At 37.0% G+C, this 22,793-nt stretch overlaps 1 protein-coding gene across 1 annotated transcript in view; it reads right to left on the bottom strand.

The window, feature by feature from the left end:
• Drgx (Dorsal root ganglia homeobox) overlaps positions 1–22,793 on the bottom strand; it is a 71,956-nt gene that overhangs the window by 32,907 nt on the left and 16,256 nt on the right. The window contains exons 5-7 of the mRNA XM_028323700.1: positions 6,872–6,985; positions 6,051–6,211; positions 5,208–5,315 (exon numbers count right to left, since the gene is read on the bottom strand). Of these exons, the coding sequence (XP_028179501.1) occupies positions 5,208–5,315; positions 6,051–6,211; positions 6,872–6,985 (383 nt within the window). The remainder of the gene's footprint in view (positions 1–5,207; positions 5,316–6,050; positions 6,212–6,871; positions 6,986–22,793) is intronic.

Here is a 22,793-nt window from a genome sequence, read left to right as displayed (position 1 = left end):
CAAGAGCTTTCTCGTTGTGTACAAAAAAATAAATAAGTATTAAACTCACTACAAATAATTTTGCGATTCATTTTTAAATTAAATATAAACAATTTGGTTTCAGTGTGCCAACCAACTGGGTATACAAAACAAAACTGACATTGTTTTGAAATTATTGAGTTTACAGTCTCTATTACGAGTACATTGCTACGTGCTACATGCTACATCTACGTAGTTAGTAACTTACTAGCGGCCGCCCGCGACTTCGTACGCGTGGATCCCGTTTTACCCCCTTCATCTATCTTACGCGGTTTAGATTTTTTCATACAAATATTCTTTCCCGCTAACTCCCGTTCCCGTGGGAATTTTGCAATATCCTGTTGTAACTAAGCTTTAAATTTACTAAGGTACCTGCATGCCAAATTTCAAACGTCTAACTTAAGCGGTTTAGATTTTTCATACAAAAGGATTTTCCCGCTAATTCCCGTTCCCGTGGGAATTCCTAAGTATACTATAACCTACCCAGGAGTATGAAGAATAATTGTACCAAGTTTCGTTAAAATTCGTCTAGTAGTTTTTGTTTCTATAAGGAACATACAGACAGACAGACAGACAAAAATTTTACTGATTGAATTTTGTCATCAGTATCGATCACTAATCACCCCCTGATAGTTATTTTGAAAATATATTTCATGTACAGAATTGACCTCTCTACAGATTTATTATAAGTATAGATTACTGGCACTTTTATACAATACTCGTAGTAGGTATATGCTGCGGTAAAATGCGATCAAGCCTGCTTCCCCACACTCGTAAAATATCTTCATATTAATGTTATCACACATCCATAACCGGGATTAAAGGATGAAAAGCGCATTAGTGCGGTATTACGGCACCGGCGGCGATATAAGCCGGCTTCCGGTCCGGCCGGAAGCGCCGCCATTTTGTTCTAAGGCGGCCATGCTGTTTTGCTGCTCGCGCACGTCCGAGTTATCTGATTGTAGGATAATAAGCTTTGAGTCCAAGAGGGTTGATTGTTTGAAAACTTTTCAGAAATCTTCAGGAAGTAATAGAATGAAAGTTTACGTGCTTTTCAGTACTCGTAGTAGTTACGGTGTAATATGAATACAGTCTTTTAGTTTTTATCCTTTTATGCAATAAAATACTCCATTATGATTGCTCTACCTTCTATTAAATGACTAGCTTTATTTACATTTTATTTATTTATTTTAAACTTATATGCACATAGAACGGTGTACATAAGGCGGACTTAATGCCTTTCGGCATTTTAAAATGCACCTAATTGATTTCTGGAGTATACAGTACGGTAACGGTACATAGGCTGTACAGTGTACAGTGAACAGTTTTGTAATAATTATCACAGTGGAGCTAAAAATAAATACTATACATACTCCGGTTAAAGTTCAAGAAACACATAATATTGTCCACCGCCAAGAAACTTTCCGATACCAAGTGAATTACGAAGTCTCAAGCATAATAAATTACCGTTAACTTAAAAGTTAATTTCCGAGCGGAACCAAGTTAACCTCGATTATTATTATTGACCATTAGCCCCGGGATTCGATTACCGACAATCTTGCGAGTTTGACAGCTCCGACAACTTCAACTTATGCTAAAGTTGGCATAAATCTACGGAGCAAATTGGCGGAATTGAATTTTGTGAACGATGAGGACGGCCATTGTTATAAGCGTTCTATGACTTGATTAGTGTTTTAATTAATCATGTATTACATCATTGTTTTAATTGCTGAATATGGGAACAAGAAGTAGGAATTACTGTCTCATCTGAGACTTAGAAATTCTTAAAACAAACGAAAGGAACGTACTTTTTTCACTGTTAAGAATATAATTGTTACTTTTCTGATTTGAAGAGTCCCTAACTCATTTTTTCATACAGATATTCACGATTTTAAATAGATATGCCCTTTTTAGCTTCATGTAATTGAGACAAGATTATATTAGTTGACTTTGAGAGCTAACTGGCCTAGAAATAATATGATACGAGACTTTTACATAACCATCGGCACTCCTTCAAAGGAAGCTCACAACTGTGTCTGTGTTTTGACCTATTAATTAACACGAAGTTACATTTTACACCATTTTTAATTAACTCAACTACTACGCCCATAAACTGATATTGTAGAGCCCTGAAATCGTTAAAGACAATTAAACAGACCACAGAAGTGTAATCAGGAATTTTTCATACGTTTAATGGTAATTAAAATCAATTCGGACGACCTCTCTGCAATTGGATTGGTCTACCGCATTGACAGTAACTTTAGAAGTGTTCAGAATCAAATAGGTATCAGGGTTTAGTAAGCCTTTAAAAATAGTAAAAGGACACCATTTCAATACAAATGGGAATATTTGAAGTTTAGGTATTGGTATGTGTGTGAAATGTTAAGTTAAAATTCATTCAATCGGATGGCAATCTTTAAAGTTTAAGTTCATAACTTTTTCCTAAAAATCATCCCGCAAAATAAATTTAATAAACGAGCTTTTATTTTACTGTAATTGGAACTTAAGGCACGTAGGGAAAGCTATAATTTGAGACGTATACAAGCGCCCTAGAAAGGGCGTTAGTACTGAATTATATGTTGATTTAATTTATTTCATTGTAAACACTTAGTTAATACTTTTTCATAGCTCCATCTTGAGACATGATGGGTTTGCCTTTAACAAACTTGATCTCCTATTCAACCATTCAGTGTTATTCTTGCCACTCCATACGTTGTCCGAAGTAAACAGCAGCAAAAGCAATCTCCTCCAGACAACCTTCAGGTGACTGTCGAAACGCTCAATAATTCAGTTCGGATTCAATTGCTCGACAGTATCAATCACGACCCAAATATCGATGCCAATCGGACGCACTCAATCGATTACAATTGGATTTGTTAGCGAGTCGACAATGAGATATCATCGCGTACAAACATCACATCAAGGTAAACACTGTGGTGTTCTATGTACTGGTAATAGGTTCTATTTTCCAACAAAATGTATGTCTGACTGTAGCTATTGTTGTCGTTAATTTGTGTAACATATTTATTTGAGGTTGACGGTCAAGAATACGAATTCATTGGCAAAGTTAATAACGGAATATTTCGATGAAGCGTACGTAGTAAAGTTTACGACGTCATATGAACTATTATTGTAGGTAGGTAAGTAGTTATAATAGGTACGTTTTTGCAACAAAACGCTAACCTTAATTAACAGACGACTCTACAATACTGAGTAAACAGAACTTCAACTTTACACCGAACTGAGTAGGCTCTATAGAAGAAAATCTATGAAATTATTTTCACATCAGCTGCTACCATACAGTTCCTATCTTGAAATCTAGCGCGTATTTTGTTAAATGTCCTAACAGAGTTGTATTAATAATTACCTACTTAAATTCTGTAAACAGATATGTTAAGCAAGGTTCTATTCACTTGCTTAAAAGTTACCGCAAACTAAATAGAACTTGTAGAAAATTCCACACTCGTTCCAATTTCCGAGAAGCATCGGTACTTAGGTATAGTAGTGTGTGGCTATGGAGTGGTGGACGCAATATAATTACAGTTCATTAGTTAGTGGCGGCAGTGTAACGAAGTAATCGCGCGCACCAGCGATCAGCGATCAGGGTTGCCAGTTATTTAAAGAGTTACTTATTTGAGTTTTGTAAATGACAACTCTCTCTTAGCGACGTTATGTCAAAGTGAAATTTTTCAAGTTGCACCAACGCATTTTTGAAATTAGTTCATTCATTCGTTTCAGCCAAGTACCACTGCTGAAAGGATTGTCGAAATCGATTTTGGTCAAAGTTGCATAATTAGGTGATTTAATAATTGCTTAGCCTAGCTAGGAATCAAACTCCTGTATTATGAGTTAATATCAAATCTTTCTAGCCAGGAATTAAATCTCAAGATTATGAAACCTAAAATTTTGTAACAATTACAGCTTTAATTAGTTAAAATTCAAAATTATTTGAACTAGGTAATATCCCAACTGAATGACTGACTGAAGAAAAAATGTTCAAAATTCCACCGCTGTTTCAGAAAATCAGAGCAAATTGAGACGGTACAAACTAATATTAATTTTAAGAAGTCATAAATACCTATCGCAAAATTGAACTCTACGAGTATGTTGGAAATATTAAAGTGCAAAGCTTTTGGACTCTATCGTTTGCTCGAGTGAAGCAGCAAATCGAACGCACAGCATTCAATAGACCTCTGTGATTGGTTCATGTGTCACGCGTGCGTCCTCGCGCACTGTGAGACCTCATAGTAATGTTTGTGAATACGCTCGTATACGAGTACTATCCCTAGTGACCACGTCCAACTCGCTGGAATCGCGCCGTTCGGTTATTCGATTAATCAGTCGGCCAAAGTTCAGCATCTCATTTGTTAGTCAAGCGTTTTCATGCATCATCATCAGCATCAGCATCATTGTGTGCTTAATGGAATAATTTGACCGGCAATTGGTACATTTGAACGTATTATAAACGATTTGTTAAGGAATGTTACTGACGATTGTAAATATAAAGTTCACATTTCCAATAATTTGCTACGAATTTTCACAATTACTGACTTATTAAACCTTCAAGATAGTATTTTTATAGATGTTTGAAATACCATTTAGCTGCTAGACTCCTTGGTCACGCTCCTGGCCACAAATAAACTTTTTGCTCTTTATTTGACCAAAACCGACTGTCAATTGTTTTTTTTTCTGAGAAGACATTTTCGCGCTAAGATTTTCATGGGAATAGTAGGTATTTATTTTAATCAACTATTTAATGTAATCGAATCAAGAAAATTCTTGAAACCTCATACGTTTAACGTACGTAAATTCATATCTCCAAGATTTAAGAACTTCATCAAGACTTTTTCACGACGATAAAATTTATGGACTGTCTTATTGTCACGGCTTTTATGATGACTTAATTTTTGATGTGGTTCATAATATTAAGAAATGGTAAGATCAACAAAAATATCACATAGATATCGCTATATCACATCCTATCCCGGTAATAGCTCTATCAATAACCTACCAGTTCCAAAGAACAAAGTTTAATCTATATGTACCATCCTAGACTGCATCCCACTTAACATCAGGTGCGATTGTGGTCAAATACCTGCCATGTTATAAATAAAAAAAAATAAAAAAATAGTCCTAAAACCAAAAGGCTTATCTACAGACGCAGTACATACTTAAAGCTAGGTACTCACTGGTCGAAGGGCGAGAACAGGTGGTGTGAGGGCCGCTGGTCGGAGGGCGCGTCCCTCGACCCCACGCTGCCGACCGAAGGCGCAGGAGACGCGCAGCTCGCTTCTGACCTGGTGGAGGAAGGGTTTATTACCTTTGAGAGTTTGAGAGGGTTTTAAGTTTAGAAATAAAACAATATTTTTACTCTTTCAGTAAGATTCTGACACGAACCACTGCTGAACTTAGGCCTCCTCCAATGACTTCCATATTGACGGTTGGTAGCGGTCTCTTCCTATGGATGATGTTTAAAAATAATTGTTTTCATCTCTCGTTCCCTCCACTGCAACTCCTGTATAGCCACGATCTACAGCTTAACCGCTTTATTAAACTTTATAAGTATTTTTATAGGTCTTTTAAAAGCGCTTTTTCAAGACCCATTTAAAGCCTACCACGCTGCCCATGGCGGCCGTGAGACGCGCAGCTCGCTTCGGACCTGATGGGTGGAAGGGTTTATTAAATTAGTTTTGAGAGGGTTTAAACACTGAAATTTTGTGTTTAAAATTATTACTTCACGGGATTTATTGCAACAATATCTATTTTATATACTTTGTGTTTAGTCTGTGTTCTTTCGTTTCAGCCAAATAACACCCACAGCTGGACAAAAGCCTTCACCAAGGATTTCCACAACGAGCGGTCCTGCGTTGCCCGCATCCAGGTACCTACTTACCGCAACCTTCCCTTCACCAAATTGCCGGTGCCTGCCCACACTGCGTCTTACATATTTGGTTTCTGTAAATCATGTTAAATTCTGCCTTGAACGAGAGCTGGGGATAGAGTCACATTGTTAACCCTGGAGATGAGGTTACCTCTCGTTCCTAGGTGACCTGTTGGGCGACCGGTGCGGCGACCGTAGCGGCGACCGCCGCGGAGAGCCGGGCGTGACGGGCGGCGACGCTCTAGGGGAGCCGGTAGCGGATACCGGCGATGCCTCTGCGGAGCCTCGGGACATGCCGCACTCGGAGGAACCCTGGAGATTGAGATGTGATTTAATATTCTGCTATAATAGATTATTTCTAAACTATACAAGAAATCGAAAAACGTATGGAAGCTGGAAACATTGAATTTTCGGATAGTTTCAGTTTATTGTGTAACCTGTTATTGATACCGTTTGAAAGAGCTTGTGAAGTACTTTCAGAATCAGTAACCAGTTTTTGGATATCTTGTATAGTTTAGAAATAATCGAGTGAGATCACTTATCGTTTCCACCCTGTATAGTTGCCATAGCGTACGTATTCATTATTTCAAGATACTATGACAATCCTTTTCTCCAAAGAATGCCACTAAACACAATTATCTTGATTGAATCTGGTCATATTCCATGGTGATGTAGGCAAGATCTTATCTTTCAGTATTTAAACCAAAGTATGAAAATTAAAACAAGTCGAAATGAGACGTAAAATCGGACGAAATACAAAAATCATTGAATTTAGGGATAGACATTCTGGTAGGTATTCGCAAATAATCTAAGAAGAATCACTGAAAGTAACATTCGGGAATATTTTCAGAAAATTTTTCATGAAAACAAGATGAACTTGCAAGGGCAAATGTTACTTTTCTTTGATTTTTTTCCGCCGAAAGCCGAAAAAATAAGTAAAAAACTGCGTGAATCCCTTCACAGTCGACGCACCTTGTCATCGGAGGGGTCCCGCTTGGTGAGCACCTCGGCGCCTTCCCTCTTGCGCTGCTCCTCTTTTAACCTCTCCGCTTTTCGCCACTTCGCCCTTCGGTTTTGGAACCACACCTGAAACAAACGAACAACCGTCAGAAATGCATATTATAATGCAAGAACATGGAGAAATACAAGGGCAAAGAAATATGTTGTTGGTACACAGTCTTTCTTTTTTGTGCATAACAAGGCAGGTATTTGACCGCAATCGCACCTGGTGTTTAGTGAGATGCAGTTTAGGATGTCATGATGTTTATTCACTGTCGCCTTGTTCTGTGACTGACTGTTTTAATACACACGGGCGAAGCTGCGGGCAAAAGCTTTACCTATGTTAATGAAATCAGTGATGACTCTACAAAACACGCATTATAGGCTTTCTTGATAGACCAAAATTCGCACAGGGGAATCCCCGTGTACATCTAATAAGTAATAAACACTGGTTAATTGAACCTGCACCCCGTCGCATTCCGAAATACAACAAAAATATTAGGCTCACTTCCCTCGTAACTAGCGCCATAAATAATAAACTCACACTGATCCAGCTGTCGACGCACAAGTATTTTATATCACGTCATTACCGCCCCATTCTGGGCATAACATGAAGATTACAGATCATTCCACGACCAAATGCGAGGGTAAAACCACCAGGATAACCTGGACTTGCGTAGCAAGGCAGCAGCATGCTACGAAGGCTCAAGATAAACTGGACATTGCCGTACTAAGGCCAGGGAAAAAGACCTTGTTTGAAGAAGAATTAGTAAGAAAAGCAAGGCCTAGTTATTTTTGTCAGTATAAGTTTGTTAGAGAGGACAGAGCCACATTTGCAGCGCAATTTTCGCAATATACTTTTAATAAGCCGGCTGGGCGCAGTGCTAAAATCTTGCGGTGATCAAGCTGGTTTTTCGTACAGAAGAGATGTTTGGCATAAATAAAGTAAAATTTACGCTAACGATTCAAATCGAGAATATTAAATCTCGGATAGGTAGGTAATTAGGTATGATTTTGATCGACTTGGTCAGATATTTTCTTTTTTAAATGACTGACTGAATAAATATAAAACACTGTTATAATCAATACACAATAAAAGACCAAAAATGGCTGGAAATACCAATCGTTCAGTCGATTTTATCGTTGCACCAGTGTACTTAGATTTTTCCGCAAACATGTAAAAATTATATTCAGTACGTTTTTTTTTATGTGACAGGAGGCAAATTTTGTGTAACGTGTGAGTCTAAAAATTAGTAAAAATCCTTTCAGTCTTTCAAAAACAAAACACCAAATTTACTGACCTACTTTGAACATTTCAGAACTTGACCCTTCTGTAGCAACTTAATCTTTGGCGTCCCTTAACGATCGTAAGCTAATTTCGTTAAAATAATAATCCGGCCATAATCCCCGCCGCCCTAATAGTTTTTATCTCTTACTTACGGGGTTGTGTTAATATTTAACGCGCTCACCCGAGTCTGCTCCCCTCTGCTATCTTTGTGGGGGCAATTTTTGTTGTTTGCATTAAGATGTAATGACGATGGAAAAAAGACTAGGAAGTTTTTTGAGTGCGATTTGTGGCTGGTCTTAATAAGGTGTCAGTTTGATTCTCTGGACACGTTATGCGAAGACTTAGTTACTACGTAAGCCAGCTATCCTTACCTATGTAAACATTAGACCAAATAATAAGAGACTTTTAAAACTAAATGTTAAAAAAATAGTAACAAAAGATTCCACAAACGATCTCTCGCTATTCGTAGATTCTAATAATAATAAATTAATGAGAATTAAAAAGACATTATCTTTCAGTTTGTGTTAGTTAAAAACACCATAAAATTCCTTATTAACGATTTTTCCAAAGGTTTTCTCTGATTTTTCCTAATTTCAGATCGACATAATACATCGTACAGTAATAACTCTGCAATATTGACTTCCCTCGCACCATTGGGCTTACAACTTGACATGACGCTCTTCATCAAATCCCTATTAACTAAACAAACGACCTCTCCCTCTGACAAGGTTGTATCGCTCCACAACACATGTTCACTTGCAACTTTGTCACTTTTAAGTTGCAAGCCAAAATAATGAGACCTCCCGTGCCGTTTTGTTTGACTTGCAAAAGGGGTCAGGTTGAATGTGTCGCTGTTGGAAGTAAGGGGTGGTGCATACGTGGGGCGAGGTGATTGCCTGCATACAGAGTGTCGATTGTTTCACGTTGTTACACGGTGCGGTGAGCACTCAGCTTAACAATAACAAAATGTTTAGTGTTGTTAGCGCGGGCCGTTAATTGTTTCTTTTGTCGTTATTGTTGCTGTGTTTGTTAATGGGAACACTTGGCTTTGTGTGATTTTGAACGGTTGAAATGGGGAGGCGTATTGTGTTCGATATTATTAGTTTGGTAAGTGTAAATTATACGATGAAAATTTAATCAAGAATTAAAAAGTTTGCATGTTTTAGTGTATTTACTGGCATGATTTGTACTTTCAGTTCAATAAAAACATGAAAAAATACTTACCCCTTTACTAATAAAAGTTACATGCGCATTGAACACTATATAAAATGCCTTTTAGTATGGAAATGCTATTTTTAACCGACTGAAAAAGAGGACGAGGTTCTCAATTTGTCGAAATATTTTATTTTTAAACTAGCTTTCCGCCCGCGGCTTCGCGCGCGTGGTCTACATTATCTACATATTTTACGGAACCCTATTTTTTTCTAAAATAAAATTTAGCCTATGTTACTCGTGGATAATGTAGCTTTCGAATGTTGAAAGAATTTTTAAAAACGGTCTTTTAGTTTTTGAGCCTATTCATTACAACCAAACAAACAAACAAAGTTTTCCTCTTTATAATATTAGTGTAGACTACCATTGAACGCATGTGTAACTTTTTAATTACTAAGGGCGTTAGTAAGGAAGTCTCTCTCAAATGAGCAATAACTTATCACGTAAGCAAGTAACTTGTTAATTGCACAAAAATTTAATACGCGAATGAAAATCCTGGCGCTGAGTAAAACTCCAAAAGTTCCCAACATAATGTTCATCAAATTAAACCGTGAAATCCTCGAACTCGCCACTTTAGTCACATGTCGGCAAACTTTCGAAAAACCTTCAGCAACCACTTAGAAGTTGCGGTAATTGCGTCAGCCAGCCATAATGTTTTAAAACACTCCATACGGGGGACTTAACGCAACATTAGCGTTCATACTAGGGATGTGAAGGCTACAAAGTGTAACTGAAGTATGAGTTTTCTTGATTAGTTATCGTGGCTTCAATTTGGGGTACGAAGACTGTTTAATTCGAAATATAAAGTAACAATTTTGAAAGATTCTTGAGTAATTAAAGAAGAAGACGAATTTTGTTATAGCTATAGAATTTGTAAATCGTTTATATCAATTTGTATAGTATGCTATGCTTTATTTATTTTCCTTCCTGTAAGTTTTCTTAAAAGTGAAAAACAAAATAAAACTTGAATACACTTTAGAACGATCGTGTTACTTTCAAATTAATTTAGAATCATACTGATGAATCTCGATTTGGAAGAAACTTTACTACTAAATAAATAATTACTATTTATTGGAACAGTTAATTAAAGCTACGTTTTACCAATTTATACGCGGGCAAATTCACATAGTCTCTCCTAAAAATTACAAGTTCGATACTCGATTGCACATACGGTACATTGCTGCAGGTACCGTTAATAACCTATGAAAATGTATTAAATCAGAATATCACCCAAACTATTGGATAGTTAAAACTACATTTTATCCAATTACACGCAAACAAAGATGCGGCAAAAGGCTACCTTAAAAAGTACGAGGTCGATACTCATACGGTACATCACTACAGGTACCGTTAATAACCTATGAAAATGTATTAAGAATGTGAGGGGAACTCTTCAAGGAGGGCGGAACGCGGGCTGACAGGTCGCGGGAGACTAATGTATTGAAATTTGTCGCGAAACATATTTGTGAGGATTTTTCTAAATTGCATCTTGGTACGACTTTGTGAGTCAGTTAAAATGTATGTTATTTTATACTGAAGCGATGTTTAGTATGCTATTTTGACTTACCTACAGAGGAAATTATTTGAGATTATGTCTGCCAATACTATATATGTAGCTTAAAGACGTGTTCTTTAAAAATTGACAAAAAAAGCTAGCTATGTTTCGCGTGACACTAGGGGTAGAGACTAGAGTCATAATAATAACAAAGCGATTTCGAAATTATTTTTAGTTATTAGTAATTTTGAACAACATAAGAAGAACAAAACCGTATTTTTTATAAAATAAATTGGATTTACAATCATGTTTAGTGCATGCAAGTTTTTGTTGTTTGAATTGGAAAATTGCTGTCCATCAATTTTAGTATAATAAAAGTTATGAAAAAAATTAAGTTGGTACCTAGTTATTTATAACAAACAGTAGCAATTTCTATTGCATCTAACGTATTTCTATCAGTATTACCTACATAGCCAATAAGTTCACAACTTTCAAAAAATATATTACTAACTTTAACTGTCACATTAACATCCAAACCATACAAAAATCTCTAATAATCCCACGTAATCTTAACTTTATTTTATAATATGATCACGTTGTTGAATGTTAAAGTTATTCCTACATTACTTATTACATAACATCAATAGAATCACCCAAAACTAATATCGTAGTAAACGTGTAATCAGTTAACCACATCAAGCGAGTTGGTAAGTTTTTCAGCACGTAATTAGGGAGAATTAGCCCCCTCCCCCCTCTCCTGGGATGCGGCAAATCTCTCTTTATCCCTCAGGATGGGTAGCTTCTGGAGACGAGGCGAGGATGTGGGAAGGTTGTGGATGAGGCAAATACTGATAATAAATTTTGGTATTATGATTTAGGATAACTTGAAAATACTGCTGCTGTCTTTCCTGAACACTATAATCTGAGCATTTATCAATATATTCATCATATTTCAATCTTATAAAATTCTATCTATCAGTATGTTTACTTTTCACGCATAGGACCTTAAAATACATTTATTTTACTCGTAAAAATAGTTTTTGAACGGCAAAAAGGTTAAATTAGCAAGAAGTGACTTTTTATGGAATGTTTTGACCAACAAGCAATTTCTCTAAAACTTCTTTACTGTTTGAATTTACAATTCATCTCCAATGTTTTATGTTTTTTAACTTATTTATAAACATGCCTCAATGGGAATTAAATCGTTTGAATCTCCGTAGCTTAGCGGTAAGAAAGTCACACGGCAAACTAAATAGAGTGGGTTCTATTCCCACTTGAGGCAATAGTAGTAATTTTTTTAATAAAAATACACACAATATGCTCGATGCTTGCTTAAGTGAAGCAACAAATATAACGCATGGCGTTGAATAGAGCTCTGTGATTGGTTCATGTGTCACTCTGTGCGTCCAGGCGCACTGTGAGACCTCATAGTAATGTTTGTGAATACTGGCGATAGATACTTGGCATATCCACTCCATCTTCGCACATCCTTGTACTAATTAGATTCTCGTCTGAGTGGTGTAATTCGCGCAAAACGTAAGACGTATTGGAGTAACTTGTTTACGCCAAATTATCCGGACGCGATCCCACTTCGGTATTCATGGGTTAACTGGAGATTAATTTGCAATTTATTAATGTATAATGTTCTTAATTACCTTTTTGTTAATAGCAGTTTGAGGAATTTAAGTGTTGTGGGAAAACTTCAAATTGGTAACGAAGATTAATTAATGGTTAATCACACCTGCACTGAAATTTAGTATGCATAATACAAGTTTTGCTTGGATTGTTGGAATAGTTATTGGAAAATCTTTTGGTTTGCGTGCTGTATTCAACATCATTCTGATGCTTTAAGAATTATTTTATTATTTACTGTAATGAGATGCATGCTGATGCATGGTGTAGAATCCCAGATACAGACCATTAGAAATTCAATTGCCATTCTAACATTAACTATTTATAATAAAATATTTGATTTTAAAATTGTGTTAATTCAATCTAGTATTTCCGTTTTTTGTCAATTTTGTGTGGTGTGTATTAAAGAGTCTCTGTATCTGTCAATCTATTTCTTTACCGGCAATTAGTTGGGTTGTTTGGAAGGGATCGCTTCCTAGCGACAAAATTTTAAATTGTGCTGTTTGTATTAATTTTATCTGTCAATGTTGTTGTACTCGTATATTTCTGTACCGTCAAATAGTGGTGTCAAGAACTAGCCAATCACTCAACCCGCTACCAAAGGGTTGCGACCCCAGCCACTCGTCCCACGCGTCTCGCGTTACTCGACATGATGCAATTAGTGGAACTGCTGTTATGACGGCAATAAATTTGGGTTATTTGCACCAAATCATTATTTGGTAATGGGGCAAGAAATTGTTTTGATGGTGACGAAAATTAGAGGCTTTTTGAGACCACCTGCGCCTTTTTTCAACACGCTAACTCAAAGGTGACTGACTGACTGACTGACCGACTAACTGACTGACATAGTGATCTATCAACGCACAACCCAAACCACTGGATGAATCGGGCTGAAATTTGGGCGGCCGCTAGTAATATAATACGCTGAAAAATCTGATTGGCAAATGAGAGATATATGGGTAAAATTGAAACGGCACTTACCGGTCTTATAGCTAGGAAGATCTCTTCACACAAACCAGGGAAAGAAGAAGAGGTCTAAGTCTAAATTCAAGGCTGGCCAGAACAATCGCATTGGATATTTCAAAGCTTCAGAGTCTACAAATTTAACTTGAAAATCATGTCAGGTAAAGAAGCATTTGTTTAAGTACAAAATTCGGAGCGAAGCGACAAAACTGTGACGAACGAATCTTGCTTTGTCTAGAGGGGGCACGTAACCTTCAATTTAAGAAGAAAAATAAATGTTTTGATTTCATTTAGAATTGCGCGAAACAAAATAAGTACTCTTAGATCAGACTCCAAGTATGATTGGCACAACAAAGGTTGCACTCAGCGAGTGAGACACATTTCATTGCACCCCTGATTCGATTTCAGACAGGCCCGATGAGGCGTGCTCAAGACACGAGTGCCAAAAAGAAGTCTAGGGGTGCAGGTGGGGGAGACGTGATTCAAAATACCCGCCGGTGTTTTAGGATTGCACACCGACACGTATAAAAAACAAATTACGAGTATATCGATAGTACTCGTACTATCTATAGGAGGTACTAATAATCCTATCCTACTCAATGATTTTTGTTAACTCTGTCACGTTTCTAAACCGATTTAAATTAAAATTAGTTAGGTAGGTATACGAATAGTGTGAGATCTAGTTTAAAGCACAGGATACTTTAATCCCGGTTTTTAAAAACGGGGACACACGAGCAAATAAATTAATTCAAATTTTTTTATGGCACGCTGGCTTTTTCAGGGCATTTATACACGTCTCAAATATAACTTGCTCTACCACTACTTTCAGACATTTTCAATTGCTGAGATGAAGTGACGAAAAAACTTAGTCACCTATTTCAGACTTAGCTAGCTAGTTTCAGAGCTGGGCAGGTAAACTCTATGCTCTCTTATCATTTACCATATATGTAACACAAAATCAAATAGAAACTCAACAATGAATGTAGCAGTGCGTACAGATCCAGCGGTTAAAAAACAACAGACGTCCCACGATGATAGGGTTGCGCGCGCGTCTCCAGGGACCGGACAGATCGTTGCTCCATTTGTAACTCGATCCTAACGTGCTGTCGCGAAATAATGTCAATATTAATAAAATTATAATAGTTAAGGGTCATTCCACCGGCCAAGAAAATCACGTGTCCGGGGCCAAAAAGTACCCGAATATCATAATATTTTAGTAACAAATATTTTTATCTAATAGTATAACTTTGGTTCTTGTTGTTAAACCACAGAGATAGTTAATAATAGTTAATTAAGTAATTTAAAAAAAATCGTAAGTCGTCAAAAATTGATTACCACGACGTGTCCGCGCTCCCGATTTCAGAACAAATTTGCTCGTATAAATTAATCCGATATTATTACCGCTTTCAATGTTTATGTAATCGATTACTGATTAAATAAACATTGATAAATTAAATACGATATAACTATAACACTAAAAGGTTTTGTAAAATAACTATTTGAAGTTGTGTCCGGGCGTTAACCGTGATTACCCCGACACGTCGCTAATGTGCGCCTAAGTCCCTAGCTACACAATTTAGAAACGAGCTCTATCCTCCCTCGTGAACCTTTAGTGGTGGCCTGCGTGCCGAGGTGATCGGTAATGCAACTCGTCGCAGGATTTCGGAGTTATCGAGATAAGAATATGATTACCCCGACCTTGGTTCAGTGCACGATTGATTTACTCTATCCTGTTTTTTTAGGTTTCTTTACATGGAAAGTTCTTGAGAATGTACAGGAATAATGGTCCATGTAACCGCATTTTTGTGTATTAAAACATATGGGATTCAACTTACAGATTGGGCAGGGCTCAGGATAAACCTTAATTTTTTGACTACCCCGACCTTGATTACCCCGACTTTTGTCACCGAGTAATCAATAATACTGTAATTTTACTAATGAATGATTAACTAAATAACGTTTAATAAGCAAAATTACCCTTTACTAAAATGAAATCCTATCTCCTATTAATACATAATAAACTTTACAATATTGTCGTTTATACATCAAAATAACAAATGGCTAGTTAAAATAACATTTATTTTACCATAACTTAAAAAAACCCTTAGAAAATAAAATATTTTGTTTTATTTTTGATTACTCTGACTCCCAACTTTGATTACCCCGACCATGAAAATTTTGATGTTGCATAACTTTTTATTCCTGCTTGCTACAGATGGGCCAATATAAAAAATATGCTCGTAATAATGTCTATTTTGAAATGTTTTACCTAAACTTACTCTAAATTCAAAAATAAAAAAGGTCGGGGTAATCAACAAAATAATCCAGATCCGGAGAATGACCGTTAAACTAATATTGTAACTGTGATCGTAGCTCTGTCAGTATTTTGGCATGATAGGGCTTGGGTTGGGAGCAAGGAAAAAAATATTGACTTTTGGCTAAATTGGGGAAAGAGATTTGGATGGCTCAATCAGTCATAGAGTTGTTTGGGATAACTCGCAATGAAAGAAGGAAGTCGAGTTGTTAATTATTAAATTACATGAATATTGTGCACAACAAGTAAAATAATTTCCTTTGGGTAATAAAAAAACCTAGAGCCCGAGTATTGTTTGCAATAGCCATCAATTGTGAAGAAAAATCTGAATAACTAAAACAACACTTAGACTGGACCGTTTTGGGAGCAAATTAATGAAAAATTATCACAATAGTAACACCATGTTCAAGCACCATCGAACTCTGGACCCGAAATCCAAACAAACATTCCCTAGCCCCATAGAACCCCCTTTATTCCAGAACAATTAAGGGTAATCGACAGCCCTGCCACCAATTTGCAACTTTCAAGTCCCATTGTTTGGTTGACAACCCTATTGTTCAGCCAATGAGGAGGGAGCTCTCATGTGACGTCACCAAAGTGAAGAGCCGTGCGATTTAATTGGCGTTAAAACGAGTGAATATTGTTTTTGGTGAAGTGTTGTGACAGTTTATGAGTACTTTAATAATGAAAAAATATTTAAATTATTTACGAGTAAGTACTGAGGTTGAACTATCGAATGATCAGTATGTAAATAAACACACGCACACGTGCAGTCGGGTAAAAACATCTACAGGATAGGTAATAATTAAAGGCATATTACCTTGAACTACAGTGTTCAGTGTCTAATAAGTGTCGTTTATGTGTCACAAAAAATCGAATATTTCCCGTTTCTAAACATACAGACCACAACCCAATCACTTACCCGCAAAATTCAGTTCTCCCCAAAATTGCGGGGTCAGAACATGACAGTTGACGTAAAACATCTCTGGCCAGTACTTAATCCATCGACATAACCACCCGCTGGACACGTAAGACAATATCCAATTTGTGCGTCGATCCTGCAGGGCTATTTCGAAACGCTGTTTAAGTAGTTTCAGATCATCTGTCACTGTCGCTCATGCTGCCACCTCGCTTTGCGTGAGAGGAATAGCAACAATCGAAACTTCGGTTCGTTTTTCGCAGTAACCCCTCCGCCTCCATTAGTTAACAAGCATTGTCAAAAGCTACTCTATCGTTGCCCAAACCGCCAAAACTGTTGCGAATTGAATGGCCATGTGACCAGCGTAAGGAGAGCTTGCATTCTTTAAGGCTGTCCGGGAAGTTTCCGACTGCTCTAGTAGTTGCGAATATTTACTTGCCCTAATCGCAAGTGAGTTAATTTATTCCGCTAATTTGGAAATTAGAATTGGAAATCCAAACATATGGTTCACATGTTGTGACTCAAGTGAATTGGTTGACTTGTGGTCACACAATCAGCTTGTGCCAGAAGACAACATTTCACAACTAAGTGAATTTTGATTAAAAATTATGTGCATTGGTAACACTGCTGTTTAGATAGCTTTTTCTCAGTAAAAAAGATCCTAAAGTTAAATATATTTAACCCGAGAATACTCAGTTTTTGACAGATGGTGATTTAATTTAGAGAAGACTGAAGACTAACTAAAAAGCCTCAAAAAAGTAGTAAACGCCATCATTTTCATCGTAGTGACATAATTTTCCAGACAGACACTTCCGAAATAGTCATCGGGTCTAGGGACCAAGCTCCACTGGCTATTGGTAACGCATTTAAGTCGCTCATCTCGAAATGGCATTACGGTATGTGGCTGTTACCTTTCCCCTCCCGTCTTGGCACGTGAGTCAGGGCTGGCGAAGAACATTTGAGTTTTTATTAAACAGACCCAGGAGTCAGGACTGTAGTGAAAATAAAGAAATTACATTCTTTTTTTATGCAAAGCAGGTAATTGCCCGCAATCGGACCAGTGTGCCTACCATGAGTTTACGTTAGGTGTGCTCGCCAGCGACTGCGTAAAAAAATGACATTTAAATGTATGACATATTGTGCAGCGCCCCTAGCGACTACTTTCAAGAAATAAGATCTTCATAGAATTTTTTGACGTATTCGCTAGCGAGCTCACCTAACGTAAACTCATGGTAGGCACACTGGTGTTAAGTGAGATGCAGTCTAGGATGGTACATAAGTATCTGCCCTGTAAGTGCCTATTCACTCTTGCCTTGAAAAGGCCCGGGTTATAGTGACCGGGTTATAGTAGAAAGACAGCGAATTCCAGTCCCTAGCTGTCATAGTTCATGGTCAGATGGGATATAGGGGATAGAGCCAAATACTAGGCGATAAGACTAGGCAAAGAGAGAGGTAAAGATGATAGGTAATTGAATGAAAAACCTTGACAAAATGATGACCGAACATCAGGCTCTGTTGTGAGGGTTGAGGGAAACTGAGGTCATCTCTGTCTAAAGACTTAGGGCCAGGTCCATCAAAGCGGAGAAGAGAGATGTGTTTGAATAACCAACAGTTTTCTGAACCGATGCTGAGCGGAGAGGCGATGTGGAAATAACGAAATCTGATTGGTTTACATCAACTCTTGATTGGATACCGGGTGTTAAACTCAGAATCATTACATTTCTTTTTGGACACGATAGTCACTTTGTGGAACACGCAGTATTTTCACACACAAAATATGTCTATCCCACGTGAAAATAAAACCAAAATCAAGACGTTCAATTTTCTTGCACCTTTCGTCCTACCTACTTACTTTAATGATTAAACTCAACCCGTATGTGTAGGTACGGTTTAATGTCACTAGACATAAGTTATGACATACCCTCAAACGCAGCCCTAAGCTCCCGTAATATAATTGAGTCGGCTTTCAATTTGATTCGCATCCTCCGTCCGGAGAGTGTCGGTGATAATTCGCTAGAAAAATATAAAAAGAACCCACCGGGAACGGCTGTCAGCCGGATTGGATTACCTGAGGTGCGCGCGCGGTCTTTTAGACCGTTTTATTGAGTCAAACTCGATACTGTTTAAAGCGGAATGTTATGGATAATGATTTTAGGCTTTATGAAATGACGCATAAATCTACACTGTAAAATAGATTCACACCTGTGATTGGTTTAAGTTGGCAACAATAATTTGAACTTGATTCAAGTTTTGAGTCTCAATTCTAAATGTGGGTTAATAGGGAACAAATAAACACCTACCTACTAAAATATCGGTAGGGGTGGAGCATAAGTATAATCCTGGTGACAGCTTATATAGTATTTATTTATTTATTTATTATTCATTATTGAGCAATTACATATTTGATCCAAATAGCGTCCTAAATCCTTTTTAGGTTTGTCTAGACACTATTGTTCTCTATACAAATAAAAACAAACGTTTTAGTATAAGCATTCACAACACTTTCAGATATACAAAATATTATTTTAGCGAGTGCGCACTACGATGACGAAAGACTCGACGTTCGATCGCGATCGCCATGAGTATGAACCATCTGTGAGTGCTTGGTTGGACTGATATACCTACCATTAACATCTGACGCACGAGATCTTCTTTTTGGATGATCAGATTTCTCTTCTTTTCAGGACCAAAGTAGAAGTTTTTTTTTTTTTTTTTTTTTTTTTTTTTTATGCTAGCCAAGGCAGGTATTTGACCGCAATCGCACCTGGTGTTAAGTGAGATGCAGTCTAGGATGGTACATATCTGCCCTGTAAGTGCCTATTCACTCTCGCCTTGAAAACGCCCGGATTATAGTGTTCCTGATACTGAAGTAAGTATCAAATAGTGAAAACTTCTTGTGCCACAATAATATGTTAATCGTTTCAAGTCTTATCCTTGCAAGTAATCTATTTGCTAGTTAGGACTTGTTCCCACAGATACGTCCCGTTTTTTGCTGAAACTGTTTTTTGCAGGATTCCTTTGAGTAATGTAGCATGCTTTTCAGAAGATTGGATTGAAATCCATATATGTATTCCACCCACAATACATATAAATTGCTAAAATATAATAAATAACATGCCCACAAGACGTACATTACCTCGTCGCACAAAAGCTTTCAATACAGGGTTACAAAGACAAACACATACAATACAATATCCTTCCCAATTGGGTCGCCTCCGCAGCCAATAAGCAAAACCGAAACAATACCGGAACCGATTCCGAGCCGTGGAACAATCCCATCTAAAACGCATTAGGTAGAGAACGGAGCCAAGTTTTGTATTCATAAGCCTTTCGCAAGTCTATGTCTGCCGTTTAGGGAAGGAGAGTAGGCAGATGAAAATAGTACATACATGTTTATTTAATGCTAAAAAGCCAAAAAAATCTCATTATACAAAATAAAGTGTTCTAGCTAAAATCTGATTATTTTACATATTATGTACTTATAGTACTATGTATTTGATTACATACAGCCAATATCACAATTGAATCTATACGGTGTTACAACGCGTAAATAAGTGCGGTTATGGGCACTTCTTCGAAATCGCATTCTTCGGCTGATTCATATGGACAAATTTCAAATTCACTTTTAGGTTTGTAACATAGACTCATATGAAAATAGGTACACCCAATAACATATATTTGGATAAGGGACTCGTTTTTGTAAAGTAGTTTTCAAGATATCGACGTTCTAATATTTTGTGCCCATATGAATCAGAATTTGTTACATATTAATCAAAAATAGAAATAAAATTTATGATATTTATGTACAATTGGCTCTAAATTAAGGAAATAATCATATTATAACAAAAACAATGATCTGTTGTTATGAAAAAATGCAACGATTCCACAATAATTCCACAAAAAACATTTTTTTGAAACTTTAGTATACATCCATAATATTTTGTCATCATAACATAGAACATAAGCCTCTCCCAATGATTTCCATAATGACCGGTTGGTAGCAGCCTGCATCCTGCGCCTTCCTGTGGGAGGACGTTCTACACTGAGCTTTCCGGCACGTAGCTTCCACTCCAGAAACGTGCTATCCCATCGGCCATCATGTCTGTATACTATGTGTCCTGCCCATTATCACTTCAGCTTGCTAAAACATCGGACTATGCCACCATGCGACTTTAGATCGTTTACAGATCTCCTCATTACAGATTCGATTGCATAAAAAAACAAGCATAGTCCACTCCATAGTACACTATGCAACTTTGTGGTTCGTAAGCCTACAGTGAGAGGCCGCTTTTCAGTACAATTTGTCATCACTGATAAACACACACTGGATGTAGACTTTCATCTTATGGCACTAAGGTATTTTAGATGACTCTACCGAGCTGTATCACTTATCCAAGCTATTGTTGTTAAGACGTCCACCTACAAGGTGAAGAAGGTGAGATGAGCTTATAGAGGTTGTGGCAATGGCAATCAGTTAATCTCGAAATCATTGGAGGCCTATGCTCAGCAGTATATTATTATGTGCTATGGACGCCATAAGTGTAGCTGAAATAATAATAAAAATAAATAAATCGTTGGGCAATTTCATACAGCGCCATTTAGCTACAAAATAAGCAACAAATATGCTTGTGTTATGGTTGCTAGCTTAACGGATATACTACTTATTTACTGTTTAAACACAAATTATTCTTAACATAAAAATGATAAGTTTTTTTTTATTCATAACAAGACCGCAATCGCACCTGGTCTTAAGTGAGATGCAGTCTGGGATGTCATTCTTAGTTAAAAAACCCTTTTTTGGTGCTTGAAAGACCAAAAACTAATTTATTTTATGATTCATATAGGGCCCTGACCATATGAATCACGCACAGATAAATCAGTTTTTTGCCTAAAATCGAGCAAAACTCGTCATACATACAGACTACAGTGTTGTCATTTTTCTACATGAATATATAACCCAAAAGCATCACAAGAAAGACAGATTAGATTTTTAATGCAATAATGTAATTTTATAAAGTAGGCATTGTAATCAGCATGCCACCTGAACCAAGCACAGATGAATCAAGTATTTGCCTTCGTCACACCGGGTTCTAAGCCAACCAGCTCCACGTCTGCCTTCTAGTTCATTCGTTGCAAGATAGGCTTGCCTCCACGCCAGAAACCAGACTCTCATGATTAAAACCTGACCAGTTATGGTCAAGAACAACTCACGCCATATGAATCAGTATTTTATGCCGGACACTGCTTATTTATTTTTTTGCGAACAAACTAACTTAATTAAAATTATGACACATTTTTTTTGTAGAAGGACAACTCATGAGCTTTCGAAATAATTTTAATTTATATTGATATATCAAAAGGAAAATGCTACATCAACCATTTTGTTCCGGAAAATGGCTAACGGACACACCATATGAATCAGAGAATCATACTTCAAATATTTTTATTTTGTATAAAGACAGCAATTATGTCAAAAATGTAATTTGCGCCAGATAGGGCTATAGCTAAGCTATACGAAAAAAAATATTGCATGCCATTTTGTTAGTTGGTTACAGAACTATACCCAAAGACATCGAAAATTTTGCCTCCGAAGAAATACCCTTATGTCAATCCTATCAGTTAATTGAGCCAATAAATTTATTGATTAACAAGACATTCTAGGTACATTTAAGGACGTAGCATATTTATCTCCCCGGAAAATGATGAGAGCCTAAATGGGACTAAACTTTGACAGGTTAGTTAATACTTATGACCAAAAATGTTTACATCACCAAACATCCAATCAACTTGGCCATTCCTCTGCCAGAGACAACGTTACTAAATTGCGAACGTGGCGCGCCGTAGCGGCGAACGGCGCAATTTTTATTGGCACATAAATAAAATACGCCCGCTTGCGCGCAGCAATTTGCCTAAAACCGGCCGATGAGTGTAGGGTTGACCCGGAATCCGGATATATTTATAGACCCGGTTTTAGATTACTACGAATTGAATGTTTGCGGGTCAAACCAGAGGTAATTTCGACGAAGACTTCTTTTGCTTCGAAGTTAAATAGATAACAATTAAAATAATTAA

The sequence above is a fragment of the Ostrinia furnacalis genome, unplaced genomic scaffold, assembly GCF_004193835.3.
Source record: "Ostrinia furnacalis isolate ACB-3 unplaced genomic scaffold, ASM419383v2 OfSCF0677, whole genome shotgun sequence".
Lineage (NCBI taxonomy): Eukaryota > Metazoa > Arthropoda > Insecta > Lepidoptera > Crambidae > Ostrinia > Ostrinia furnacalis.
Note: the sequence above shows the minus strand (reverse complement) of the source record. Positions and strands in the feature narration are given on the sequence as shown.